This window comes from Vombatus ursinus, unplaced genomic scaffold, assembly GCF_900497805.2.
Source record: "Vombatus ursinus unplaced genomic scaffold, bare-nosed wombat genome assembly UNPS02015012.1, whole genome shotgun sequence".
In the NCBI taxonomy this organism is placed as follows: Eukaryota; Metazoa; Chordata; class Mammalia; order Diprotodontia; family Vombatidae; genus Vombatus; species Vombatus ursinus.
Window position 1 is genome coordinate 1,530,137 of NW_020954790.1, and position 21,022 is coordinate 1,551,158.

The 21,022-nt window shown below is 57.5% G+C and overlaps 1 protein-coding gene across 3 annotated transcripts in view; it reads left to right on the top strand.

Moving 5' to 3' along the window:
* The window catches only part of LOC114030772 (glutathione hydrolase 1 proenzyme-like), a 46,707-nt gene that overhangs the window by 24,996 nt on the left and 689 nt on the right, over positions 1-21,022 (top strand). For 2 of the 3 annotated variants that reach the window (XM_027845662.1, XM_027845661.1), the window contains exons 2-13: positions 4,989-5,167; positions 5,398-5,565; positions 9,474-9,604; positions 9,789-9,875; positions 14,569-14,761; positions 15,117-15,274; positions 15,991-16,140; positions 16,498-16,634; positions 18,132-18,319; positions 18,528-18,655; positions 19,212-19,324; positions 20,736-20,849. In XM_027845662.1, the coding sequence (XP_027701463.1) occupies positions 5,402-5,565; positions 9,474-9,604; positions 9,789-9,875; positions 14,569-14,761; positions 15,117-15,274; positions 15,991-16,140; positions 16,498-16,634; positions 18,132-18,319; positions 18,528-18,655; positions 19,212-19,324; positions 20,736-20,849 (1,563 nt within the window). In that variant the 5' untranslated portion in view covers positions 4,989-5,167; positions 5,398-5,401. Of the gene's footprint in view, positions 1-1,922; positions 2,005-4,988; positions 5,168-5,397; positions 5,566-9,473; positions 9,605-9,788; positions 9,876-14,568; positions 14,762-15,116; positions 15,275-15,990; positions 16,141-16,497; positions 16,635-18,131; positions 18,320-18,527; positions 18,656-19,211; positions 19,325-20,735; positions 20,850-21,022 lie in introns of all 3 variants that reach the window. The other variant, XM_027845663.1, reaches the window with a different exon arrangement.

Genomic DNA, 21,022 nt, shown 5'->3' on the forward strand with positions numbered 1-21,022 from the left:
GGGGGGGGGGGGGGGGGGGGGGGGGGGGGGGGGGGGGGGGGGGGAGGCTTGTCGGTGTGCCCCTCCATCATCGGCCGAGGCTCGCTTCTTTGCCAGGCGGCCCGCCCGGATTAGCGTCAGGTCGCCTGCAGAGAATTGTTTGCTTCTCTCCTCTGACCCACGCGCTCTTGGGGGCCGGGATGTCTGCCCTTCATTCTCCCCTATCTGGACACCCGCGATGTTCTTTGTCGGAGAGGGCTAATGGAAAGATTTGTCCCCAGATCACAGTTCCCCCTTTCTCAACTGCACTGATTTTATCTGGACAAAAGCTTTCTATGTTCACATCGCCAAAACGGTGTCTTCTGTGATCCCCAAGAGATCAAGAGGGGCTTGGATGCGAGCGCTCCAGGCCAGGAGTCAGTAAGACCTGCATTCAAATCCGGCCTCAGACACTTACTTGCTGGGTGACTCTGGGTGTGTCTCTGTTGGATACTGGAAGGGTTTGCAGTTTCCTTCCCCAGAATGTTTTACAGATGAGGAAAGTGAGGCAAACAGGATCAAGTGACTTGCCCAGGGTCACCCAGCTACAAAGGGTCTGAGGCTGGATTTGAACTCGTGGCTTCGTGACTCCAGTCTCAGAGTTGTTACCCCGCCCCCCTCTACCCCCCCTTCCCTCCACGTCTGTCTGTCTGTCTCTGTCTCTGTCTCTCCCTCCTTCCATGTCTCTCTCTCTCCTTCTATGTGTCTCTCTTCCTCCGTGCTTCTCTCTCTCTCCCTCTCCCTCCCTCCCTCTGTCTATCTCCCTTTCTCTGTCTCTCTGTCTTTCTCTCTCTGTCTCTGTCTCTCCCTCCCTCTTCCCCCCGTCTCCCTCCATATCTCTGTCTCCCTCCGTGTCTCTCTTCCTCTCTTCCTATGTCTCTCTCTCTCTTCTTCCGTTCCTCTCTCTCTCTTTCTTTCTCTCCCCTCCCCCTCCGTGTCTCTCTCTCCCTTCCTCCCTCTTCCCCCCTCTCCCTCCATATGTCTTTCTCCCTGTGTCTCTCTTCCTCTCTTCCCATGTCTCTCTCTCTCTCTCTCTCTCTCTCTCTCTCTCTCTCTCTCTCTCCCTCTCTCTCTCTCTCTCTCTCTCTCTCTCTCTCTCTCTCTCTCTCTCTCTCTCTCTCTCTCCCTCCCTCCCTTCCTCTCTCTCATTTGCTTACAATCCCCAGCTAAAGTTGGGAAAGATAGCCTCCATCCGCATTTCTCTGGTTTTGTTTTTAGAGGTGATCTTTCATTTTGAGGAGGGGCCTTATATTGGTGGGATGTTCATGTGGTCTAACCCCGAGGGAGATTCGAGGGACAACAGGCCAGAATGTCCCATGGGTCTGTCTGTGTCCCCCTGACCCTAGGGAGGGATACAGCCAGGGCAATCTCGGAGGCCCCGAGTGTGGGCTAGGCAGGGGCTTAGCTTCCTTTCCCAGAGAAGGTGTCCGGGGCTCTGCTCTGAGGTTAGGTGTCTCTGAGCGCCTCTGAGTCTGGTGAGGGCGTTTCCGACACAGTGATGGGAGAGCATGTGTGTGAATGTGTATGTGGGGGTGTCTCAGAAGCCAGCAGTGTGTTCACCTCCTCTGTGGACTGAGAACGGCCCCCTCTCCCTTTGACTCCTCCCCTGGGGCCAGTTTGGAGGCCGAGCCGAGGGGAGACCCCTGGGGGATGCTGCTGGGCTGGGCGTTCAGGCCCCAGGAGGCTTAGCCGAGTCTCTACTGGGCCATATCCTGTGGAGCCCTTCCCAGCTCCTGGGGTCCCTCCCCTCCACTATGGGCTGGGCTCTGGGACGGCAAGGTTCAGTCTTCCCTAAAGCTACCAGCTTCCTGCTCTGCGGGGCCAGGCCCGGCTCCTCTCCCCTTCCCCAGTGATGCTCTGAGCAGGCCCCACACTGACATCCACTCCCACGCCTCCCTCTCCAGAGACTGCAACAGACCAGGGTCTCTCCCTGAGGAAAGGGGGCCCCCTGGGAGGCCCCGCACTCACCTACTTCCCAAGGCCTGGGTAAGTGCCACTGTTGTTTCAGCTGGGCTGGGAGGCGAGAGACCTTGCTGTAGGACCCTGGGCCAGTCACTGACCTTTTCTGGGCCTCCACGCTAATCTCTGAGGACTCAGCCTGAGAGCCTTCTCTAAACCTTTGGATGGGAAAAGGAAGTGCCCTGCTCACTCCCTGAGCCCCTCTCCTCTCCCCCTCTCCCGTCAGATCTTTTTGGAGTGGTGGAGGATGTGTATCTGCAGGGAGTCCCAGCTGTACTCCTGGCAACATCTGGCGGGTGATCTGGAGTGGGGGATGGGGGAGCCAGACCTATCCTCCCAGTGTCTGGCTGTGGCCCTGAGCAGGAAGCCGCAACTGACTCCCAGAGCCTAAGCCAGGCCGGAACTGGGTGTATGGGGGTCTCTGACGCTCACCCATGAAACATGAAAAGAAAGGGAGGGGCAGCATCTGCCCTGGGGACAGGGTCTGACTGACCGGGGATGGCATGCAGAGGCTTTGTGGAGTCCTTGAGTTTAGAGCAAAAGGGCTGAGTCAATCCGTGCTCCCCCAGCAGCTCTCAGACACCTACTATGTGCCAGATAATCTGCAAGCCATGAGGTTACAGACAAAATGACCATGGGCCCTGCCGTCAGTGAGCTTGTGCTCTGCGTGTATGATGTATGTGTATGTGCACACGCCTATACATATACAGCAACATACGAAATAGAGGGCAGCGTTTTTTGGGGGGAGAATTAGAGAAGTCATGCCTGGATGGGCCTGAGCTGAGCCTCGAAGGGAGCTCGGGATTCTAAGAGGGGGAGCTGCAGAGGGAGGGCACTGTGGGCACGGGGACCAGTCAGTGCAAAGGCCTGGCAACGGGAGCGGCCAAAAGTCCAGATGAATTGGACTCTGGCAAGCCTGACGTGAGAGGCTGGGAAGGTTGGAGTGACCCAACTGAAGAAGGGCTTCAAAGGCCCACCAGAGCCATTTTTGATTGGATCTGAAGAGATAATGGGGTGCCACTGGAGCCCACTGAGAAGGGGGCAAATGAAGAAGCTGAGGCTCATGCCCATGGGCCTCCAGGGAGTTAGTGTGGGGCTGGGACTCAAGACGGGAGGCTCCTAGCCTGGAGGCCCACCCCAAGGGCTCCCTCACAGCTTCTGGCTGAAGGTGGCCCTGGAGGCAGCTCCCCTCTCCTTGGATCCCTCCAAAAACAGGGAGCTCACCACCTCTGGAGGCACCTTCCCCGCCTTTGCTGCTCCTGGTCCTGCCTCGGGGCTCCCTCCTCCACAGGACAGCCCCCCAGCCCTCTCTTCTCCAGGGTAAACGCCTCCAATTCCTTCAGCCTGTCCTGCACCATCGCCTCTTGGCCCTTCCCCATTCTGGTCATCTCCAGACACTGTTGCCCAGCCTTATCTTTCCTACTGTGGGCTGCTGTAGCTGCCCATGCCACACCGAGCCAGCCACGCCCCTGACTGGGGGAAGGGAGCCGTCCAAGGCGCCCCCCCTTGGGGTCGAGTTGCTCTTTCTCATTCTGTGCCCAAGACAGAAGTAGAGACTTGTGGCAAGGACCCCACATTCCTGGCCGCTGGGCGTCCAGGTAGACTTTCCGTGGGCCTGGGCGGGAGCAGGCAGGATTGGCTACCTCCCCACCCCCTTATCCCCAGAGGCCAATAGGACAGATCTTTGTTGGGCCTCAAGACCTCCAGGGTTAAGGGTGTAGCCCCAGCCCTCCAGGCAGACACGGTGTTGGCAGCAGACAACTTGTGAACAGAAAGGGAAGAAGGAGATAGAGATGTAGAGGGGATGTAACTGGGGGCAGGGGAAGGCATCAGAGGCCTCAGGCAAGAGCTGAGCTGGGAAGCCAGTGAGGGGTTCTGGGAGGTGAAGGGGGCACAGCCTGGACAAAGGTTCGGAGGCTGGAGATGGAGATTTGGGTATGCAGAACAGCAAGGTCAGCGTGGCTGGACCGTGAAGTGAGGGGGGCTAGGAAGGGGCTTCAAATGCCCAGCAGAGGAGAGTTGCTCTTTTCCCTGTGGCCACTAGGGAGCCCCGCAGGTCCTTGCAGGCAGGCCCCCTTCAAGCCCCAGCTCACTCTTGGCCTGGTCCAGCCGACCTTGGCCTTCCCCTGCTTGCCTCTCTGAACTTGCTTGAGGTCTGTGCCCTCTGGAGTGGTCGCTGGGCGGCCCTGCTCTGGTCAGTCTGGGCACTGTCTGGCCTGGGGTGGGGTAGTCTGAGGGTCAGTGCTGCCCCAGGCAGGGATTACTGAACTTGCGTGATCTCTTTGCCATAGAAAGCCCACACCTAAAGTGGGGGGCAGGGCTGCCAGGCGTGGTGTCCGCTCACGGCCAGCTGCAGGAGCCCGGCAATGACTGAGCCAGTGGGGCAGGCTGCCAGGCATTCTGGGTGCCAAAGGGTGCTGGAGGCTGGAGGGAGGATGGGGGCCCTCCGGTGGTCCCACTGTGGTTCTGGGTCGGCTCCCACAACTCGGGACGTTTCTCACCTCACGTCCAGCCTCCCAGTGGGAACCCCATCGCTGCCATCACATGGGGTCCTCTCATGTCCCTTCCCTGTCCCCTGTGCCCCAACATGTGATCTTTTCTGCTAGGCGGGGCCCACCCTCACCTCATGGGCCGGAGCTCCCCCAGCCTAGCTGCCCAGGGCACTGTCACGGATCCTCAGGGCCTTCAGCCTCGTCCTTTCCTTGGTTCTGCTGGCAAACAGAGAAGGCCATGAGTGGGGGGTGGCAGGACATATGGGGAGGGGGGTACAGGGTGCTGGGGCAGCAAGCTTTGGGGACCCGGGGACCAGGGCCCAGGTCTGTCTGCTCTCTGGGAGCTGGGAGAGGATGGCTCTGTATCCTTGGAGGAGGTAGGATGACCGTCCTCCATGGGAGCTGGGTGCAGACAGGTCCTCATTCCCTTTCTAGGCCTGGACATCTCGCACCCACCCCCCCATCCCAATGCAGGCCTGGGGGCTCCATCCACCCAACACTGTCTCTCTGTCTTTGCAGGACCAGGCACCTCAGAAAGCCCGGGATTCTGCTCTCAGGGGACAAAGCAGGGGGTCCCCAGAGCTGTCAGGGCAGAAAGGTGTCGGGGAGCTTCCAGGCCTCAGCCACAGCTTGGGCTGAATTCTCTGAACCCTCCACACTAAGAGCTCCAGCCAGGCTTAAGGCCGCCGACAGAGCCGGTAAATACCCCCAGAAGTCCTGGAGGGCTGGCCGGGGGCCCCATGTCCTGTGCCACACCCCCAACTGCTGCCTCCAGCCCCAGGGCCCCACCCTGACCCCGGCAGCGCCAGGCTCCCCCCTCTGCTGGCCCAGCTAATATATCATCTTTGAGAGCATACTGAACACCACGTTCTAGCCAAACTAGATAATTAGCTCCTCCCAGCCTCGGCTTCCCTCTGTCTCCCCCCAGGACAATGAAGAAGAAGCTTGTGGTAGTACTGACCATCCTGGTCGCTGCCGTCATTGTGGCCCTGATCCTGGGGCTCACCCTGAGCCCGCGGGACAGCCAAGCGCAGTCCCACGTCTACAGGACAGCTGCTGTGGCTGCCGATGCCGGGACGTGCTCTGAGATCGGGAGGTGAGCGTGAGCCTGAGGCCCCCCCCCCACCCCCAAGTTGCCCTGCCCACATCCAGCCCCTCTCCAGGCTGAGCCCCAGCCCCTCCACCTTCCCCTGCCAGCGCCCCACCATGGCACCCAGCATCAGCGCAAAGCCTGGCAAGGGATCGCCGATCTGCAGCCCAGGGCTTCCCCACCAGCCTCATGCTGTCTGCCCTAGCAAACTCACTGGAGCCTCTAGACAAATCCTTTCTGCTCTCTGGGCTGCCTCAGTTTTCTCCTCTGTGGAATGGGTTTTCTCAATGATTATACCCTGGGGTCGGAGCTCCTGTTGTAAAGCTGACCAAAGACTGGCAGACCAGATGACCTCCTTGTGGCCAGCCTGTCTTGGTTAGGCCCTCGAAGCTGGGCGCCAGGATCTCCCGAGGCGGTCAGGAACCTGGGGCAAGGGGGGATGGTGCTGGGCTGGGATCTGGTCTCTACAGCTGGGCAGGCTGAGGGGCCCAGGGCTCCCATTTCTTCCTGTTGCCTGGGGTTGAGGCTGGACAAAGGACTGCCCGTCTGTCGCTGTCTGAGACCCCCTCCCCATCTGTGTCTAACACCACCTCCCCCAATCTGTCTCTCTACTCTCTCCACCTGCCCTTTTCTCTATCCCTCTGTCTGTCCCTTTGTCCCTCTGTCTGTCCCCCCTCTCTAGCCCTCCCTCCCATCCCTCTGTCCCTCTCTGCCCCCCTTTCTCTCTGCGTCCCTCTGTCCCTCTCCCTTTCCCCCTTGTCTAACCCTCTCCCCCATCCCTCTGTCCCTCTCTATCCTTCTCTCTGTCCCCCCTCTGTATCCCTTTCTCCCACCCCTCTATCTGTCCCTCTGCCCCCCTTCTCTCTGCATCCCTCTGTCCCTCTCTTTCCATCCCCCCTCTCTGGCCCTCTCTTCCATCCCTCTGTCTGTCTTTCTCTCTGTCACCCTTCTCTCTCCCTCTGGCTGTCCCTCTGTCCCCCCTTCTCTCTGCGTCCCTCTGTCCTGCTCTCTATCCCTCTCTCCCACCCCTCTGTCCATCTCTCTGCCCCCCTTCTCTCTGCCTCCCTGTCCCTCTCTCTCTGTCCCTCTGTCTGTCCCTCTGTCCTGCTCTCTGTCACCCTTCTCTCTCCCTCTGTTTCTCTGTCTCCCCTTCTCTATTTGTCCCTCTGTCCCTCTCTCTCTGTTCCCCCTCTCTAGCCTTCTCTCCCGTCCCTCTGTCTGTCTCTCTGCCCCCCCCTTTCTCTCTGTGTCCCTCTGTCCCTCTCTGTCTGCCTGTGTCTCTCTGAGCTTTGGGATTCACCACTTTGGGATCATTTACCATCTTGGTCCAAATCAGTCACTGGACCAGCAAGCGTTTATTAAGCACTAACTGTGTGCCAAACATGTTAGGCACCTGGCACACAAGTGAGAACGGCTTTGGGCTCAGAGAGTTCACATGCCCATGTTTAGTGGCCTCAGCTAGAAGCCAGATTGCTGCTGTGATGTCCCTTGGGAAGGAAGCAGCCGTTCCCTCTGCATTCCCGGGAGCGTTACCTTGGGTCTGGGATCTCCCCTGTGTGGCCAGTCCTTCTGCTGAGTCTGATTGTGGCCCCTCATGCACAGGTCACTCATCCACACTTGCCCAGGACTTTGCCACGGAGTCCACACAGAGTGTTTGGCTCCTTCCTCTGGGGCCTCTAACCCTCACAGAAGGAAGGTGGAGGAGTCTGGAGCCCACACGTCATGTATGTGCCAGACTCAGAGCGTTCTGGGCCCTCGGGATGCTTTGGAGAGCATGGCATTCCAGGCGGTCCTGCGAAGGCCCTCCCTCCTGACATTTGTGACTGCCCTTCGGGGCTGTGGACAGTGGGCTCTGAGAGCTGCAGTGGCCAGGGAGACGAGGAGCCTGGTCTAGCCGCCTCGCTTTACAGATGAGGAAACTGAGGCTCCAAGAGGGGGAGCGACCTGCCCGGCTCTTCCGGGTCCAGTGCTGCCCTCCTAAGCCATGCAGTCTGAGAAGTCGGGCCAGAAGGCTAAGCCCAGGGACCGCCCCTCCGACTGCCTGGCCTTGGCTGGGTGGGAAGCATCCCTGCTCTGGGTGGTGTTTCCAGTGGTGAGTGAGGCTGAGTCCTTCCAAATGGCTGTGCGTCTGGGGGCTGGTCCCCCGTGGGATCCGTGCAAGGTCGGCTAAGAGAGGAGGCAAGCCCTCCTAGAGGGCAGCGCCATTGTCTGATGGGTCTCCCTCGATGGTGTTTGGAGGGATCTGCGAGCTCTCTGACGTGCATACTCCTTCTGACGGTGCAGGCTACGGCTCGTTCGGGTGCTCTCGCCCAGTGACTCTCTTGTCCTGCCCCTGATCTTCTGCTGGAGATCCACCCCAGAGCTGGGGGTCTGATCTGAGCTGCCCGCTGACATCCCTCATTCTCGCTGCCCACCTGGGTCTGTGCCCAGCTACTGCATGACCAGTATGTGTGGAACTGGACCGGGGATCACCCACAAGCAGGGCCAGACCCCGATTCCGTTTCCGTCTGAAGCGTCTTCCAAAGCACCGCACGTTCTCTCCTTTCCTGTCCTGTGAGATGGGGAGGGCTCCTCCCTGGTGACCCGGCCTCGTGACAAAGAGCAGAAGCCACAGCTTTGAGCATAGTGCTCCCTCCGTGTAGGCCACATTCTGCTCCAGCGCCCCCCCCCCCCATTTTTCTGTGGCGGAAGGAGCATGATCTGTTGTCCAGGACCTTCTGGAAACCACCTGCTGTCATCTGCATTGTGGTCACTGCTTGTCTGCTCTGTCTCTGTTTGTAGCAATCTTCCTATACTTTTCTGAACTCCTCCATTACTCATCATTACTTATCCATCACACTCCTGATTCCCTTCGTTACGCCCTCCTACCGTCTGGCAGATGAGCTCGTGACTGGGCTCTTGCTGCTGCGGGGCGGAAGCCATTTCATCCTCTTCTGGCCCCCGTGCTGTGGTGACTGCCTTGCTTCAGCCAAAGTCGCCCCAAATGGGAAGAGTTGGAGCAGCCCTTACTTTGGTCCCTTTCCCATCTCTGGGCACCTTGTTTAAACAAGTTGCTGTGATGCTGCTATCATTGCACCTAGGAAGCAGTGGGTCACCACAGGGCATGGAGCACTGGTCCTTGAGTCAGGAAGACACGAGTTTGAATCCTGTCTCAGGCAGGCACTAGCTGTGTGACTCTGGGCAAATCATTTCACGTCGGTCTGCCTCAGTTTCCTCACCTGTAAAATGGGGATAATAATCGTGCCTCTCCCCATCTTCCCCGTTGTTGTGAGGTTGTCTGTGCTTTGCCAACCTTAAAGTGCTCTGGAGGCTAGCAATGACTCTACTTGTCGTTCTGAGATGGCAGGGGCCCTCTCATGCCATGCTGAGCACAGGGTGTGGAGATGACCACACAGCCAACCCTGGGAGCCTCTGCCAGCAGTGCCAGGGGCTCTTGGCTCATTGCCCAGAGGTCGCTTGTCGAGGGCTGAAGTCAGGTTTGTGTTGGGATGGTCGCGTTCCCTCCGCTCCCACTGCCATCATTCTGTCATCGTGGGAGCAGAAAGAGCCTGTGTGCCATCTTGAATTCTGGGCTGCCAGCGGGCCTCTCTGTGTCAGGTTGAACCTTTCCAGATGATGTGGGGTCCGCCTTCGCTGCATCAGCTGACGCTCGTGCCCATGGGCAGGGTCTTCGAGCCTCTCGAGTGTCTGGCCGAGGGCTGCGGTGGCGGGAAGTGCGGCCCCCCAGAGGATGCCTCCCCACTCCTGTCTTTGAGCATCGTCATGTGGTCCTCATTCCCAGGCTTGCAGGGTCCTTGGCCGTGTTTGTGCGCTGACTTTGGCGCTGCTCCCTGGGGGGCCGCTGCTTGTTGGTGAGGAAGGGGAGCCTGGCGGGCTAGTTCAGGTTCTGACCCGGTCCTCTGGGGGCTGTGCAGGGACGTGCTGCAGGACGGCGGCTCGGCGGTGGATGCGGCCATCGCGGCACTCCTCTGCATGGGGCTAATGAACGCTCACAGTATGGGGATTGGCGGGGGCCTCTTCCTCACCGTTTACAACGGCAGCACTGGTGAGTCGGAAGGGGGCGGGCCTGGGAGACCACTGGGCATCTCCAGATGAAGACCTGGCTCATTGCTTAACAAATGAGGAAACTGAGGCACAGGGTGGGAACGAGAGGGGCCCAGGGTCAGACGGTGCCCCTTGCGAGCAAAGGGCTTCCCTGAGGGCTGAATCCCTCTGCCCTGTCTTTCCAGGAAAAGCCGAAATCATCAACGCCAGAGAGGTGGCCCCGAGACTCTCATTTGCCAAAATGTTCAATACCTCCGAGCAGTCTCAGAGAGGTGAGTGAGGCAGCACAGACAGACTGTCTGAGTGTGCCCGGGGTCCTAGGAGGAGGGAGAACTCACGGGCAGCAGAGGGGACCTGAGTCATGAGGGACCGTCGAGCTTAGAGCACGGAGAAGCCTAGGTACTGACACCTGTGCTCCCAGCACGAGGTAGTACACACATAGACATGTGCACACACACACACACACACACACACTGCACACCACACATGTGCTCCCAGCATGAGGTAGTACACACATAGACATGTGTGTGCACACACACTGCACACCACACATGTGCACACATATATAAAAGCACACACATGTACACACTGCATAGCCTGTTTGTATGCACACATGTACATATATACACACTCACACAAATGCACACACATGTGCACACTCACACGAACACACCGCACACCACACTCAATATGTGCACACTCACATGAACACACTGCACACCACAGTACACACACTTACATAACTATACACACATATGCACACTTACATGAACACACTGCACACCATATGTACACACACACATACACAAATGCGTGTACACCACACATGCTCACACAAATGCAGTGTGCACACTCACATCAACACACTGCACATCACACATGTGTGCACATATACAAGAGCATATACATGTACACACTGCATACCCTGTTTATATGCACACGTATACACACATACTCAAATGCACATGCATGTGCACACTCACATGAGCACACTACCTACCACACTTACACACTCACATAAATGCACACATGTGTGCACTCACATGAATACACTGCACATCACATGTACACACTCACATAAATGCACACATGTGTGCACTCATATGAATACACTACACACCATATGTACACACATAAATGCATACTCATGTGCACACTTACGTGAACACACTGCACACCACACATGTGCACACATATACACACGTACACATTGCATGCCCTATTTATATGCACACATGTGTGCATACTCATATGAACACATAGCACACCACATGTACATGCACGCAGATGCATATACACAGTGTGCACACTCACATGAATGCACTGCACACCACATACACACACTCACATAAATGTACACATGTGTGCATACTCACACGGAAACATAGCACACCACATGTACATGCATGCAGATGTGTACACACAATGTGCATACTCACATGAATATACTGCACACCACATACACACATTCACATAAATGTACACATGTGCGCATTCACATGAACGCCATGCCTACATGAACACAGACACACAAATGCACCCATGTGTGCACACTCACAGGAATACAGTACATACTACACATACACACAGACACACAAATGCACACACAGCACACATGCACACACAGTACACCCCACACGTTCACACAAAATACAAAAGCACACACATGTACACACTGCATGCCATGTGTGTGTGCACACATGTGCGCACACACAAAAGCACACATGCGTGCACACTCACACGAACGCATGCGTACCGTGTGTACACATGAATAAGCATGCATGTGCACACTCACAGGAACACACTGCATACCACACATATGTGCATACATGTGCACACTCACATGAACACTGCACACCACAGTGCACACACATGCTCACACAAATGCACACACATACAACGAAGACTTTTAAGCTCTTGAATCCTTCTGTATGGACACCTTTGGTTTTCCATCCTCTTCTTTTGGGGCTGTGTGCCTCCTTCCTGCTCTCTAGCAGAGGCCATTCCTTGTACAGAGAAGGAAACAGAAGGAAAAAGACCAAAGAAAGTGATTCACCAGAAGTGCCAACCATGTCGACCAGTTATATCCAGCTCAGTTCAAATCAACAAGCATGTATTGAGCGCCTGCTGTATACATCGAGCAGCTCTGTCCACATGTAAGGGTCAGGAAGGGATTCCTCCATGCTCCGCTACCCCATTTAGGCGACATAGCCACAGCAGCCCCGGGATGTCACTCTACGGTGTCCGGCGGCATGGCCTTAGATGAGGTTCAGTAAAGACAGAGACCAGTGGGACTGAGCCTCAGAGAGCTGTGAATAGTTAGGCCCTGGATGAATTTTCGAGATCAAGTGGGAATGGGGGCATCCTGTGAAAGAAAGCCCTGCAGGAGGTGGGAGGGGGAAAGAAGAGGGCATTTCTCCCCACCCTGCCCCCCCATAGCAGCCAGGATTTGAAAGGGAGCTGCTATATCCAGTGGGGAGCAGGGACGCACACTCATGTGTCATGGACCCCTTGGGGAGTCATTCTGGTGAAACCTATGAACCCCCTCACAGAATCATGTTTTTAAATGTAGAAAATAAAATACATAGAGTTATAAAGGAAACCAAATGTAATAAAAAAATTTTTAAAAAATTCACAGAACCCAGGTTAAGACCCCCTGCTCTAGACAGAGATACAGAGAGGATACAGAGAGACGGTTACTTGAGGGACAAAGTAGCTTTATGGAATAGGACCTTGGCAGCAGAGAAGAGAGCTGAACAGGACCTAGGAGCCTAGCATGAAGACTGTACAAAGAGAAAAAGGTTTCCAGGTCCTATAGAATCTTTGCCGCACATGTATCCTACACAAATGACTCACTGTTACTGTGCTTTTAGTCCAAGTTCATCCTTCCCATGGGCACATATGTATTTTGTGGGAGAATGCACCCTCAGATTAAGGAGGAAAATGTTTGGTAGCTACTGTTTTTCCTCTGCCATCTTAGTAAATGCTTTTGCTACAAGCTAATTGTATCTACTAGCTGATTGTTAGTGGGAATCATGCTGGTGGGGGCTCATGAACAATAGTCATAGGAGTAGAGCCCCCCCCTTCCCCCCCCCCCGGCTCACCTTCAGAACCTGAGAATGGCAGCCTCTGTGGAGGGATAGCCAAGAAGGGGTGCTACAATGGGGGCGAGGCGCCTCTGTGATGACCCCTTAGGAATGAGGCTGCTAATGCTCACGAGGGCAAGGTCAGGGCATAGACACATCATTAGGGTAATAAGAATAGTGTGCATTTCAGTAGAGCTTGAAGGTTTGCAAAACACTTTACAAATATCTCATTTGAGGAGAAGCAGGTGCTAATTATCCCCATGTTACAGATGAAGAAACTGAGGCAGACAGATTAAATAATTTACCCAATATCACACAGCTGGTAAGAGTTTGAAGCTGAATTTGAACTCGGGTCTTCTTAACTCTGGGTCCAGTGTTCTATCTACTATGCCACCTGCCCTCCTGGGCCTCCACAACTGGGTGGAGGGGACCCTCACTTGTGGAGAGAGGGCATGAGCAGAAAGGGCCTAAGGAGAGGCCACATGGAGAGAGTGGCATTGGTGTAATCTTGAAAGAAACCAGTGATTTCATGAGGCAGAGGAGAGGCATGGGGCACAGCCCTAGCAGAGGTGTGGAGATGGGACATAAGCATCGAATGTCAGGAACAGTCACAGGGTCAGTCTCACTAATGGAATCATGGAATAACAGCTGAAAAGGTAGGAAGGGGCTGAATTACAGAGGGCTTTGAACGCCAAGCAGAGGGTTCTGTATTTGACCTTGGACGCCATAGGGAGCCCCAGGAGGTTCTGAGTAGGGGGTGACATGATCTGACCTGGGCTTTAGGAAAATCCCTTTGGCGGCTGAATAGAGGGTAGACTGGAGGAGCAAGACCGAGGACCCGAGGCAGGCAGACCCCACCCCCAGCAGCTGCTTGGGGGTCTGCACCAGGGTGGGGGCAGGGGCAGAGGTGAGGAGGGGGCCTAGTTAACAAGATTAACATCTAAATAATTGATCACAGCTTGGAGCTGGGGGAGAGGGCATAGTGAGAGTCAGGGGCATCATGAACTATAAAGTCCTTTGCTTGGCCTTGAAGCCTGAGCCCCTCCCAGCCACCCACCTCTTTCCAGTCTTCTTTACTTTATCCCCTCTGGTCCAGAGGCTCTGGCCTCCTGGCTGATCCTCACACAAGACTCTCCAGTCATCTCCTGCCTCCAGGCGATTTTCCGGGCTGTGCCCTCTGCCTGGAATGCTCTGTCTCTCCCCTCATCTCCACCTCCAAGCTTCCCCTCTTTAAATCGCACCTTCCCAGGCCTCCTCAATATTTGGGCCTTCCTTTGGAGGCTGCCCCCAGTTCATCCCGTCACTAGCTGATTTGTCTGGAGTTTGCGTGTTTGCCCCTCCCCAACATTGGACTGTGAGCCCCCAATTGTCTTTTGCCTTGGCACAGTGCCTGGCATATAGTAGGTGCCTAATAAATGTGTGTTGACTTGGTTTGACCAGGAGGGTGGGATGGTGGTACCCTTGGCAGTCATAGGGAAGCTTGGAAGATGGAAGGGCTTGGCGGCAAAGAGAATGAGTTTGGCTTTGAACGTGTTGGGTGTGACGTGTCCACTGGACGGACATCCAGCTGCAGATGTGAGGCTGGAGGTTAGCGGAGAGGTGGGGCGTAGCGAAGGTCATTCAATACGTGGGAGGTGGTGAGGTCCACTGAGCGTAGTTGGACAGAGGGAGGAGGAGAACCAGGACAGAGTGCTGAGGGTGTCCCAAAAACCTAGCTAGAAGAGTATCCTGGAGTAGAGGCCAGCTTTGCAGGGGCAGCCTGGCACTGGATCCAGGCCTCTGTGGCTCTGGTACCCCTAGTCCAGCTGTCCTGGTGGGTGGGAAGGCATCATGTTAATGGCTCTCCAAATGCTGCTCTGCTTTGCCCCTCGTCATCCAGGAGGCCTGTCTGTGGCTGTCCCCGGGGAGATCCGTGGCTATGAGCTGGCCCACCGACGGCATGGAAAGCTGCCCTGGTCCCACCTGTTCCAGCCTAGCATCCAGCTGGCCCGCGAGGGCTTCCCGGTGGGCAAGGGCCTGGCGACCGTCCTGGTCAAGCAGCAGAAGACCATTGAGAGCAGTCCAGAGCTCTGGTAAGCCCTACCACTGCCCCGTCAAGGTGCTGTAACAGTTGCTCGTGGGAGATGCTGCTCGCCACTGTGATGATGGAGCGCCTGTCCCTACCGTCCAGCTCCCGGGGTACTAGAGATTCCTCAAAAGGTTTTGGGATAAGCCTTCCCACCCCTGGGGCCGGTCTCTCCAGCCCCAGCTCGGCCCGGCCATCCACCCTGACACCCCCTCTCTAAGCTGGGGGGTGCCCCCCAAGCCTCCTCCCTTCAGTCTCTAGCTTGGGCCAGTTGGTCTCATTGGCACCAACATTCGGGGTGGCTGCCGGCCCCCTCATGAGCTAATGGAGATCTTCCTTCGCTCCCACCTCCCAAACCCCAGTGGAGTGTTCTGTCGGGATGGGAGGATTCTACACCAGGGTGAGATCGTGAAGATGCCCCAGCTGGCCACGACCTACGAGAAGCTGGCCCAGGAGGGGCCAGACATCTTCTACAATGGGAGCCTGGCCCAACAGATTGTCCAAGATGTGCAGAAAGCAGGTGAGGCTGAGGTGCGAGAGGAGTCGGAGACTCTGCAGGGACCTGAGCCACTCCCAGGCTGCACCTCGAGGGAAGGATCCCATGCCTCGGCTCTCCTAAGTGCCAAGGGCCACAACAGTGGTTAGGAAGGGCAGGGGCGAGCCCCAGCCTGTTTAGAGAAGGGCCTCCTGGCCGTGCTGCATGGGAGAGGGCGGGGCGGAGCTATCCCCACATCTCTCAAGGGCTGCCCATGGAGGAAGGAGCAGACTGCTGGGGGCAGAGCCAGGAACAGTGGAGGAACCCAATGGAGGCAGATGCTGCCATCAGAGTCATCCTTGTGGAGGTGGTGGCCGCCATCATCCCCTCCCTGGAGAGCCCTCCAAGAGGCTGGTCTCTAAGCACTTGGGAACCTTGGAGAGGGAGTTTTTACTCAGCATGGACTGGACAAGACGGCCCAGTCCAAGCTCCCTGACCGATGCCAAGATCTCCTGGGACCCCACATGGGCAAACCTGCAGCCTCTACTGGATGGGGAGCTCACTACCTTCCAATCCAGCCCATTCTTCTTTGGAACAGCTCTGCTTGCTAAGAAGAAGGAAAGGGACCCTACCCCCATCCTTGGAGGATGACCCCACCCCTCACAAGCGTTCACTTCTCCCAGGCTAATGCTGCTGGAACCCCAAGGTGATTCACAGCTATAGGCGTCAGTGGAGATGTGGCCTCTCTGTTCCCTGCCCAGGTGGGATCCTGAGTCTGGAGGACCTGAACAGCTACCGGGCCGAGCTGATCGAGAACCCCCTGAACTTCAGCCTGGGTGACTACATTGTCTACACACCGAGTGCACCCCTGAGTGGCCCTGTGCTCAGCCTCATCCTCAACATCCTCAAGGGTGAGCAGCCCCTGCTGCCTGGCACCATCCCCACCTGGTCCCACCGAGGGGGCCAGGCGAAGGGCTTCCGCACACATGGGGGTGGGAGAGGGGAAGTCTAGCTGCCGGTGAGGACCCCAGACCTGCCTGGCCCTTCTACTAACAGGGCTGCCGACCAAGGCCACGCCAACCACTCTCCTGCCCTGGCCCTCCACCCAGCAGCTTCTCCTGTCCTCTCCTCTGGCTCCTGGATGGGCAGAGGCTCAGTCAGGGCCCCCCTCTCCCTGGGCTGACCCCTCCTCTTGCTCAGGCCCCTCAGGGGTGATGGGGGATAGCCATCCTATCCTGAGCTGACTGTCCCAACTCTCCCTGGGACAGGGTACCACTTCTCAGAGGCAAGTGTGGGCACACCAGAGCAGAAGGGCCTGACCTACCATCGCATTGTGGAAGCTTTCCGCTTCGCCTATGCCAAGAGGACACTCCTGGGGGACCCCAAGTTTGTGAATGTGTCTGGGGTAAGATGCTTGGGCCCCACCCGTGGGAGGAGCCCAGGGCCCTGCCCAGTTGGGTTAGGGGGAGGAAGGAAGCCAGGACCACACCAGTCAGTCCCCTCTGGATGCCGAGTGGGGCTCTGGGCATTGGAAACCAAAACAAAAGTGAGAGCTCCTGCCCCGGAGAGCTGACATTCAGCTGGGCGGGTGATGGTAGAGACGGTGCGTCGGAGCTGACCCCAGAGAGTGCCAGGGGGGCCCAAGGCAGAGGGTGGGGGCTGGGCTGTGGGGCTGGAGAGCCCAGGATTTGAATCCTGATCCTGAAGCCAGCAGGGTGATCTTGGGTCAGTCACTGCCCCCGCTGAGCCTCAGTTTCCTCCTCTGTAAGGCCCTGAGTTGTCACCTGGCTCATGTGAGAGGAAGGACGTGATGTGCTTTGTAGACAGTGCTCTGGAGGTGATGTCACTACTATTGAAGGAGTGCACCCCAGGCAGGGCAGGCCTGGGCAAAGGCGTGGAGTGGGAGATGTAGAGTCAAGTTCAGGGAGTGACTCCCAGGCCAGTTTGGCTGGACTGTGTGAACGAGATGGTGAAAGGGCCAATGGCAAGCGGAGGGGATTTGGGGAGGTCTTGGGTGCCAGCCCAAGAGGTCTGCCCCTGACCTTGGAGATGAAGGGAGCCCAGAGAGGTTCTCAGGGAGGGAAGGTACCTGGCAGGGCACAGCCAGATGGAAGGTCAGGCAGCAGAGGACCAGACAGGAGGCCAGACAGGAGGGGAGCCTGCCTCAGGGGTACCGGGGTCTTCCGCGGCCCCATCACACGGGGCTTGGGAGAGCATTGGTTCTAGAGCTGGCTCCAGGCAGAACGGGGCATCTGAGTGCAGTGGAGTCATCCTGGCCATGAAGGCCCCTGCCTCTGGGAAGGCTGAAGCTGCCCCTACATGCAAAGTACTTTGCTCCCCCAGCCTCGGAGCTGGTGGGATATTATCAAGAGATCCCTGAACCTCTGAGAGGGCAGTGACTTCCTCAGGGTCACCCAGCTGACAGCTGGCTCCAGCAAACTTTTCGTCCATCAGCCAGCTCACCCCTCCCGCTTTGCTCTCTTCTCCCTGCTGACCACTGAGCTGTCCTGCCTTCTTCTCCTTATTCGGGCTGAGTTATGGGCTAGCCTGTGGCAGGTGTCATTGATGAGGGGCTGCCTGATGGACTGCAGCTCCCTGGCCTCTGGCCTCTGGCCTCTGGATGGCGGCTCCCTGGCCTCTGACTGACAGACAGCAGTGGCTCCCTGGCCTCTGGCCTCTGGCCTCTGGATGGCAGCTCCCTGGCCTCTGGCCTCTGGCCTGCGGCTCCCTGGCCTCTGACTGACAGACAGCAGCGACTCCCTGGCCTCTGGCCTCTGGATGGCAGCTCCCTGGCTTCTGGCCTCTGGCCTCTGACCTCTGGCCTGCGGCTCCCTGGCCTCTGGCTGATAGACAGCAGCAGCTCCCTGGCCTTCCTGCTCCTCACCTCAGATTCTTCCCGCAGGTGATCCAGAACATGACCTCAGAGTACTTTGCCGACGAGCTCCGGGCTCGGATCACGGACAATCAGACGCACGAGGCTGAGTACTATGAGCCGGAGTACTTCACACCCAGTGACGGGGGCACTGCTCACCTGTCTGTGGTGGCCGAGGATGGCTCTGCTGTGTCTGCTACCAGCACCATCAATCTCTAGTAGGCCCTGGGGACATCTGTGGTGGAGTGGGGAGGAGAGGCCTGCCCTAGGATGGGATGGGGCCTCAAAGTCATCAGTGGGGGCCTGGGCTGACCCAGCTTGGAATGGGTCTGGGCGGGTCTGGGTGGGGACTGGGCAGGGTGGGCAGGGTGAGCAGGGCCAGGTCACCTCCCCAGTGGCCTCTCTGTTCCTCTGCTGCCTTCGAAGCTTTGGCTCCAAGATTCTGTCCCAGAGCAGTGGCATTGTATTCAATGATGAGATGGACGATTTCAGCTCCCCCAACATCATCAACCAGTATGGGCTCCCCCCGTCCCCAGCCAACTTCATCGCACCAGGTGCCCCTGGGTGGGGCAGGGAGGGGAGCGGCAAGAACAGCCTCATGGGGCTGGGAGGGACCTGGGTGGAAGAGGTGGAGGGGAGAAGAGAGGAAGTGATTTGTCCTGAGTCTGTGTGTCTGACTAGGGCGAGGGTATATGTGTGTGTGTGTGTGTGTGTGTGTGTGTGTGTGTCTGAGGGTATGTGTGTGTGTGTGTGTGTCTGAGGGTATGTGTGTGTGTGTCTGAGCGTATGTGTGTTTGTGTGTGTGTCTGAGGGTATGTGTGTGTGTGTGTATGTGAGGGTGTGTCTCTGTGTGTCTGAGGGTGTGTCTGGGGTATAGGGGCAGGTGAGTGTGAGGAGGGATGTGTGTGTATGTGTGTGTGTGAATGCGTATGTCTAATGGCGTGTCTGGGGTGCAGGGGCAGGTGTGTGTGCATGTGTGTGCACATGATGGGGTGTGCATGTATGTATACAGGACAGGCATACATGTATGTATGTGTGGTCAGTTCCATGATGTGTGCAGCATTCACATGAGACCACGTCTGTGACGTACAGCATCTCTGTGACCTACAGGCAAACAGCCTCTTTCTTCCATGTGCCCCACGATTGTGGTCGACAAGGACAAGAAGGTCAGGATGGTGGTTGGCGCATCCGGGGGCACCCAGATCACCACGGCCACAGCCTTGGTAGGTTCCCTGGCAGCGGGTGAGGTGGGTGGGGCGGGTGCGTGTGGCTGGTTCCTGGATCCCTCGAAGCCTCTCCAGGGCCCTTTCCGGCCCCACATTCACGACCCCACATGGATTCTTGGATGTGGACTCACCGTGTGGGCTTGTGGCCCTTTGTCCCTCCTGCTCCCTACCCTACTTGCCCCCACAAAAGCAGGAAGGAGGCCCCTGTTCCTGACTACCACAGCCCAGGGGTGGCCCAGGGGCCCTGGGGAGGCTGTGGGTATGTGAGATGGGGCCTCAAATGCCAAGTTCTCTCAGCAATAGGGTACCATCGAAAGGTTTTGAGCAGAGGAGGAACAGGCCAGATCTGTGCATGAGACAGAATGTGGGGACAGATACTGAAGGGTATGCGAGGGAGGGTCAGCAGGGCCTGGTGCCCAAGGGAGTCAATGGAGCTCGGGCACAGGAAGCTCCGTGTGCCCTCCCCACACCTCCTGCCCGTACCCACCCTGTGCTTCTCATTCAGGCCCTTCCCATGCCCTTTTCTTCCTCTTGTGCCAGGGCTGCGAGGCGGGGGATGGGAAAATGAAGTGCAGATTCCAGCCAAGCATTTGGCAAACCCCTCGTGCTGATCTTCAGGAGGAGGCGGAGAAGGGGGGGGTGGGCATCCCATTGGATGGGCCCAGAGTGCCTCAGCCAGATGGTTCAGGGTCAGGGCCCCGGGATCAGTACCTTGGAGAGAACCCCGGAGGGCAGGCTTGGCATATTTGGGGATGACCCAACCGTGCTGGAGGGCAGAAGCAGTCTCCAAGAGATCTACAGAGATGAGAACAGGGCTTACTTCTGTGCGGAGGCCTGTAATAGACGCGGGGCACAGTCAGTGGTTTGTCTGAGCAGCACAGTGGGGCTTCTGCGGGCCTCCGCCCTACTCGGACCCGGGCTCTGCCTCCAATTCTCAAGAGGGAAGGCAATGAGGAAGCCCATGCCCCAGAGTGGGCGTCCATGTTTGTTTGAAGACCTCAGATGGAGCTCATGCCCTCCCACTTCTGGACAGGGCAAATGGCTAGGAAGCCTGATCATTGCTCCTGGCACTGCCCCTGGGGTCGGACTGAGCTCACTTCCAGGGAGCAGCCCTCAGGGCCCCTCCTAAGATGAGGTGCAGTGATGGAAACTGGGCCTCTCCACAGCCCCAGAGAGTCTTCATCTAAGAGGTGCCAGCATAGCCCGTGGGGCTGGGGGGTGGAAGGCCGCTCACCAGCCCTGGGGCCCTGCACGCACACCGCTGGCCCGCCGTCAGACTGGGCGGTGTCCAATTAGGGAAGCCGATGAGCTAGCCAGCGATGTGCTGCGGGCCCCGTGCGGGTGTCACTCAGCGGGCACACTGGGCCTGAGGCCTCTGCTTGACCGGCCCTTGTCCCTCCTTCCCCAGGCAATCATCAGCCACCTCTGGTTTGGCTATGACGTGAAGAGGGCTGTGGAAGAGCCACGGCTTCACAACCAGCTCCTCCCCAACACCACGACCCTGGAGGACCAGTTGGAAAAGGTGTGTCAGGGAAGAGGGGCCCCCCAAGTCCAACCAGGCCCCAGAGAGCCTTCGGGTACCACTGTCCCCATGGCAGAAGGGGCTTTGAGCCTGGGTGGGGGGGGGCGGAGAGAGGGAGAGAGAGACAGAGGCAGAGAGACAGAGACAGACAGAGACTGAGACAGAGACAGAGA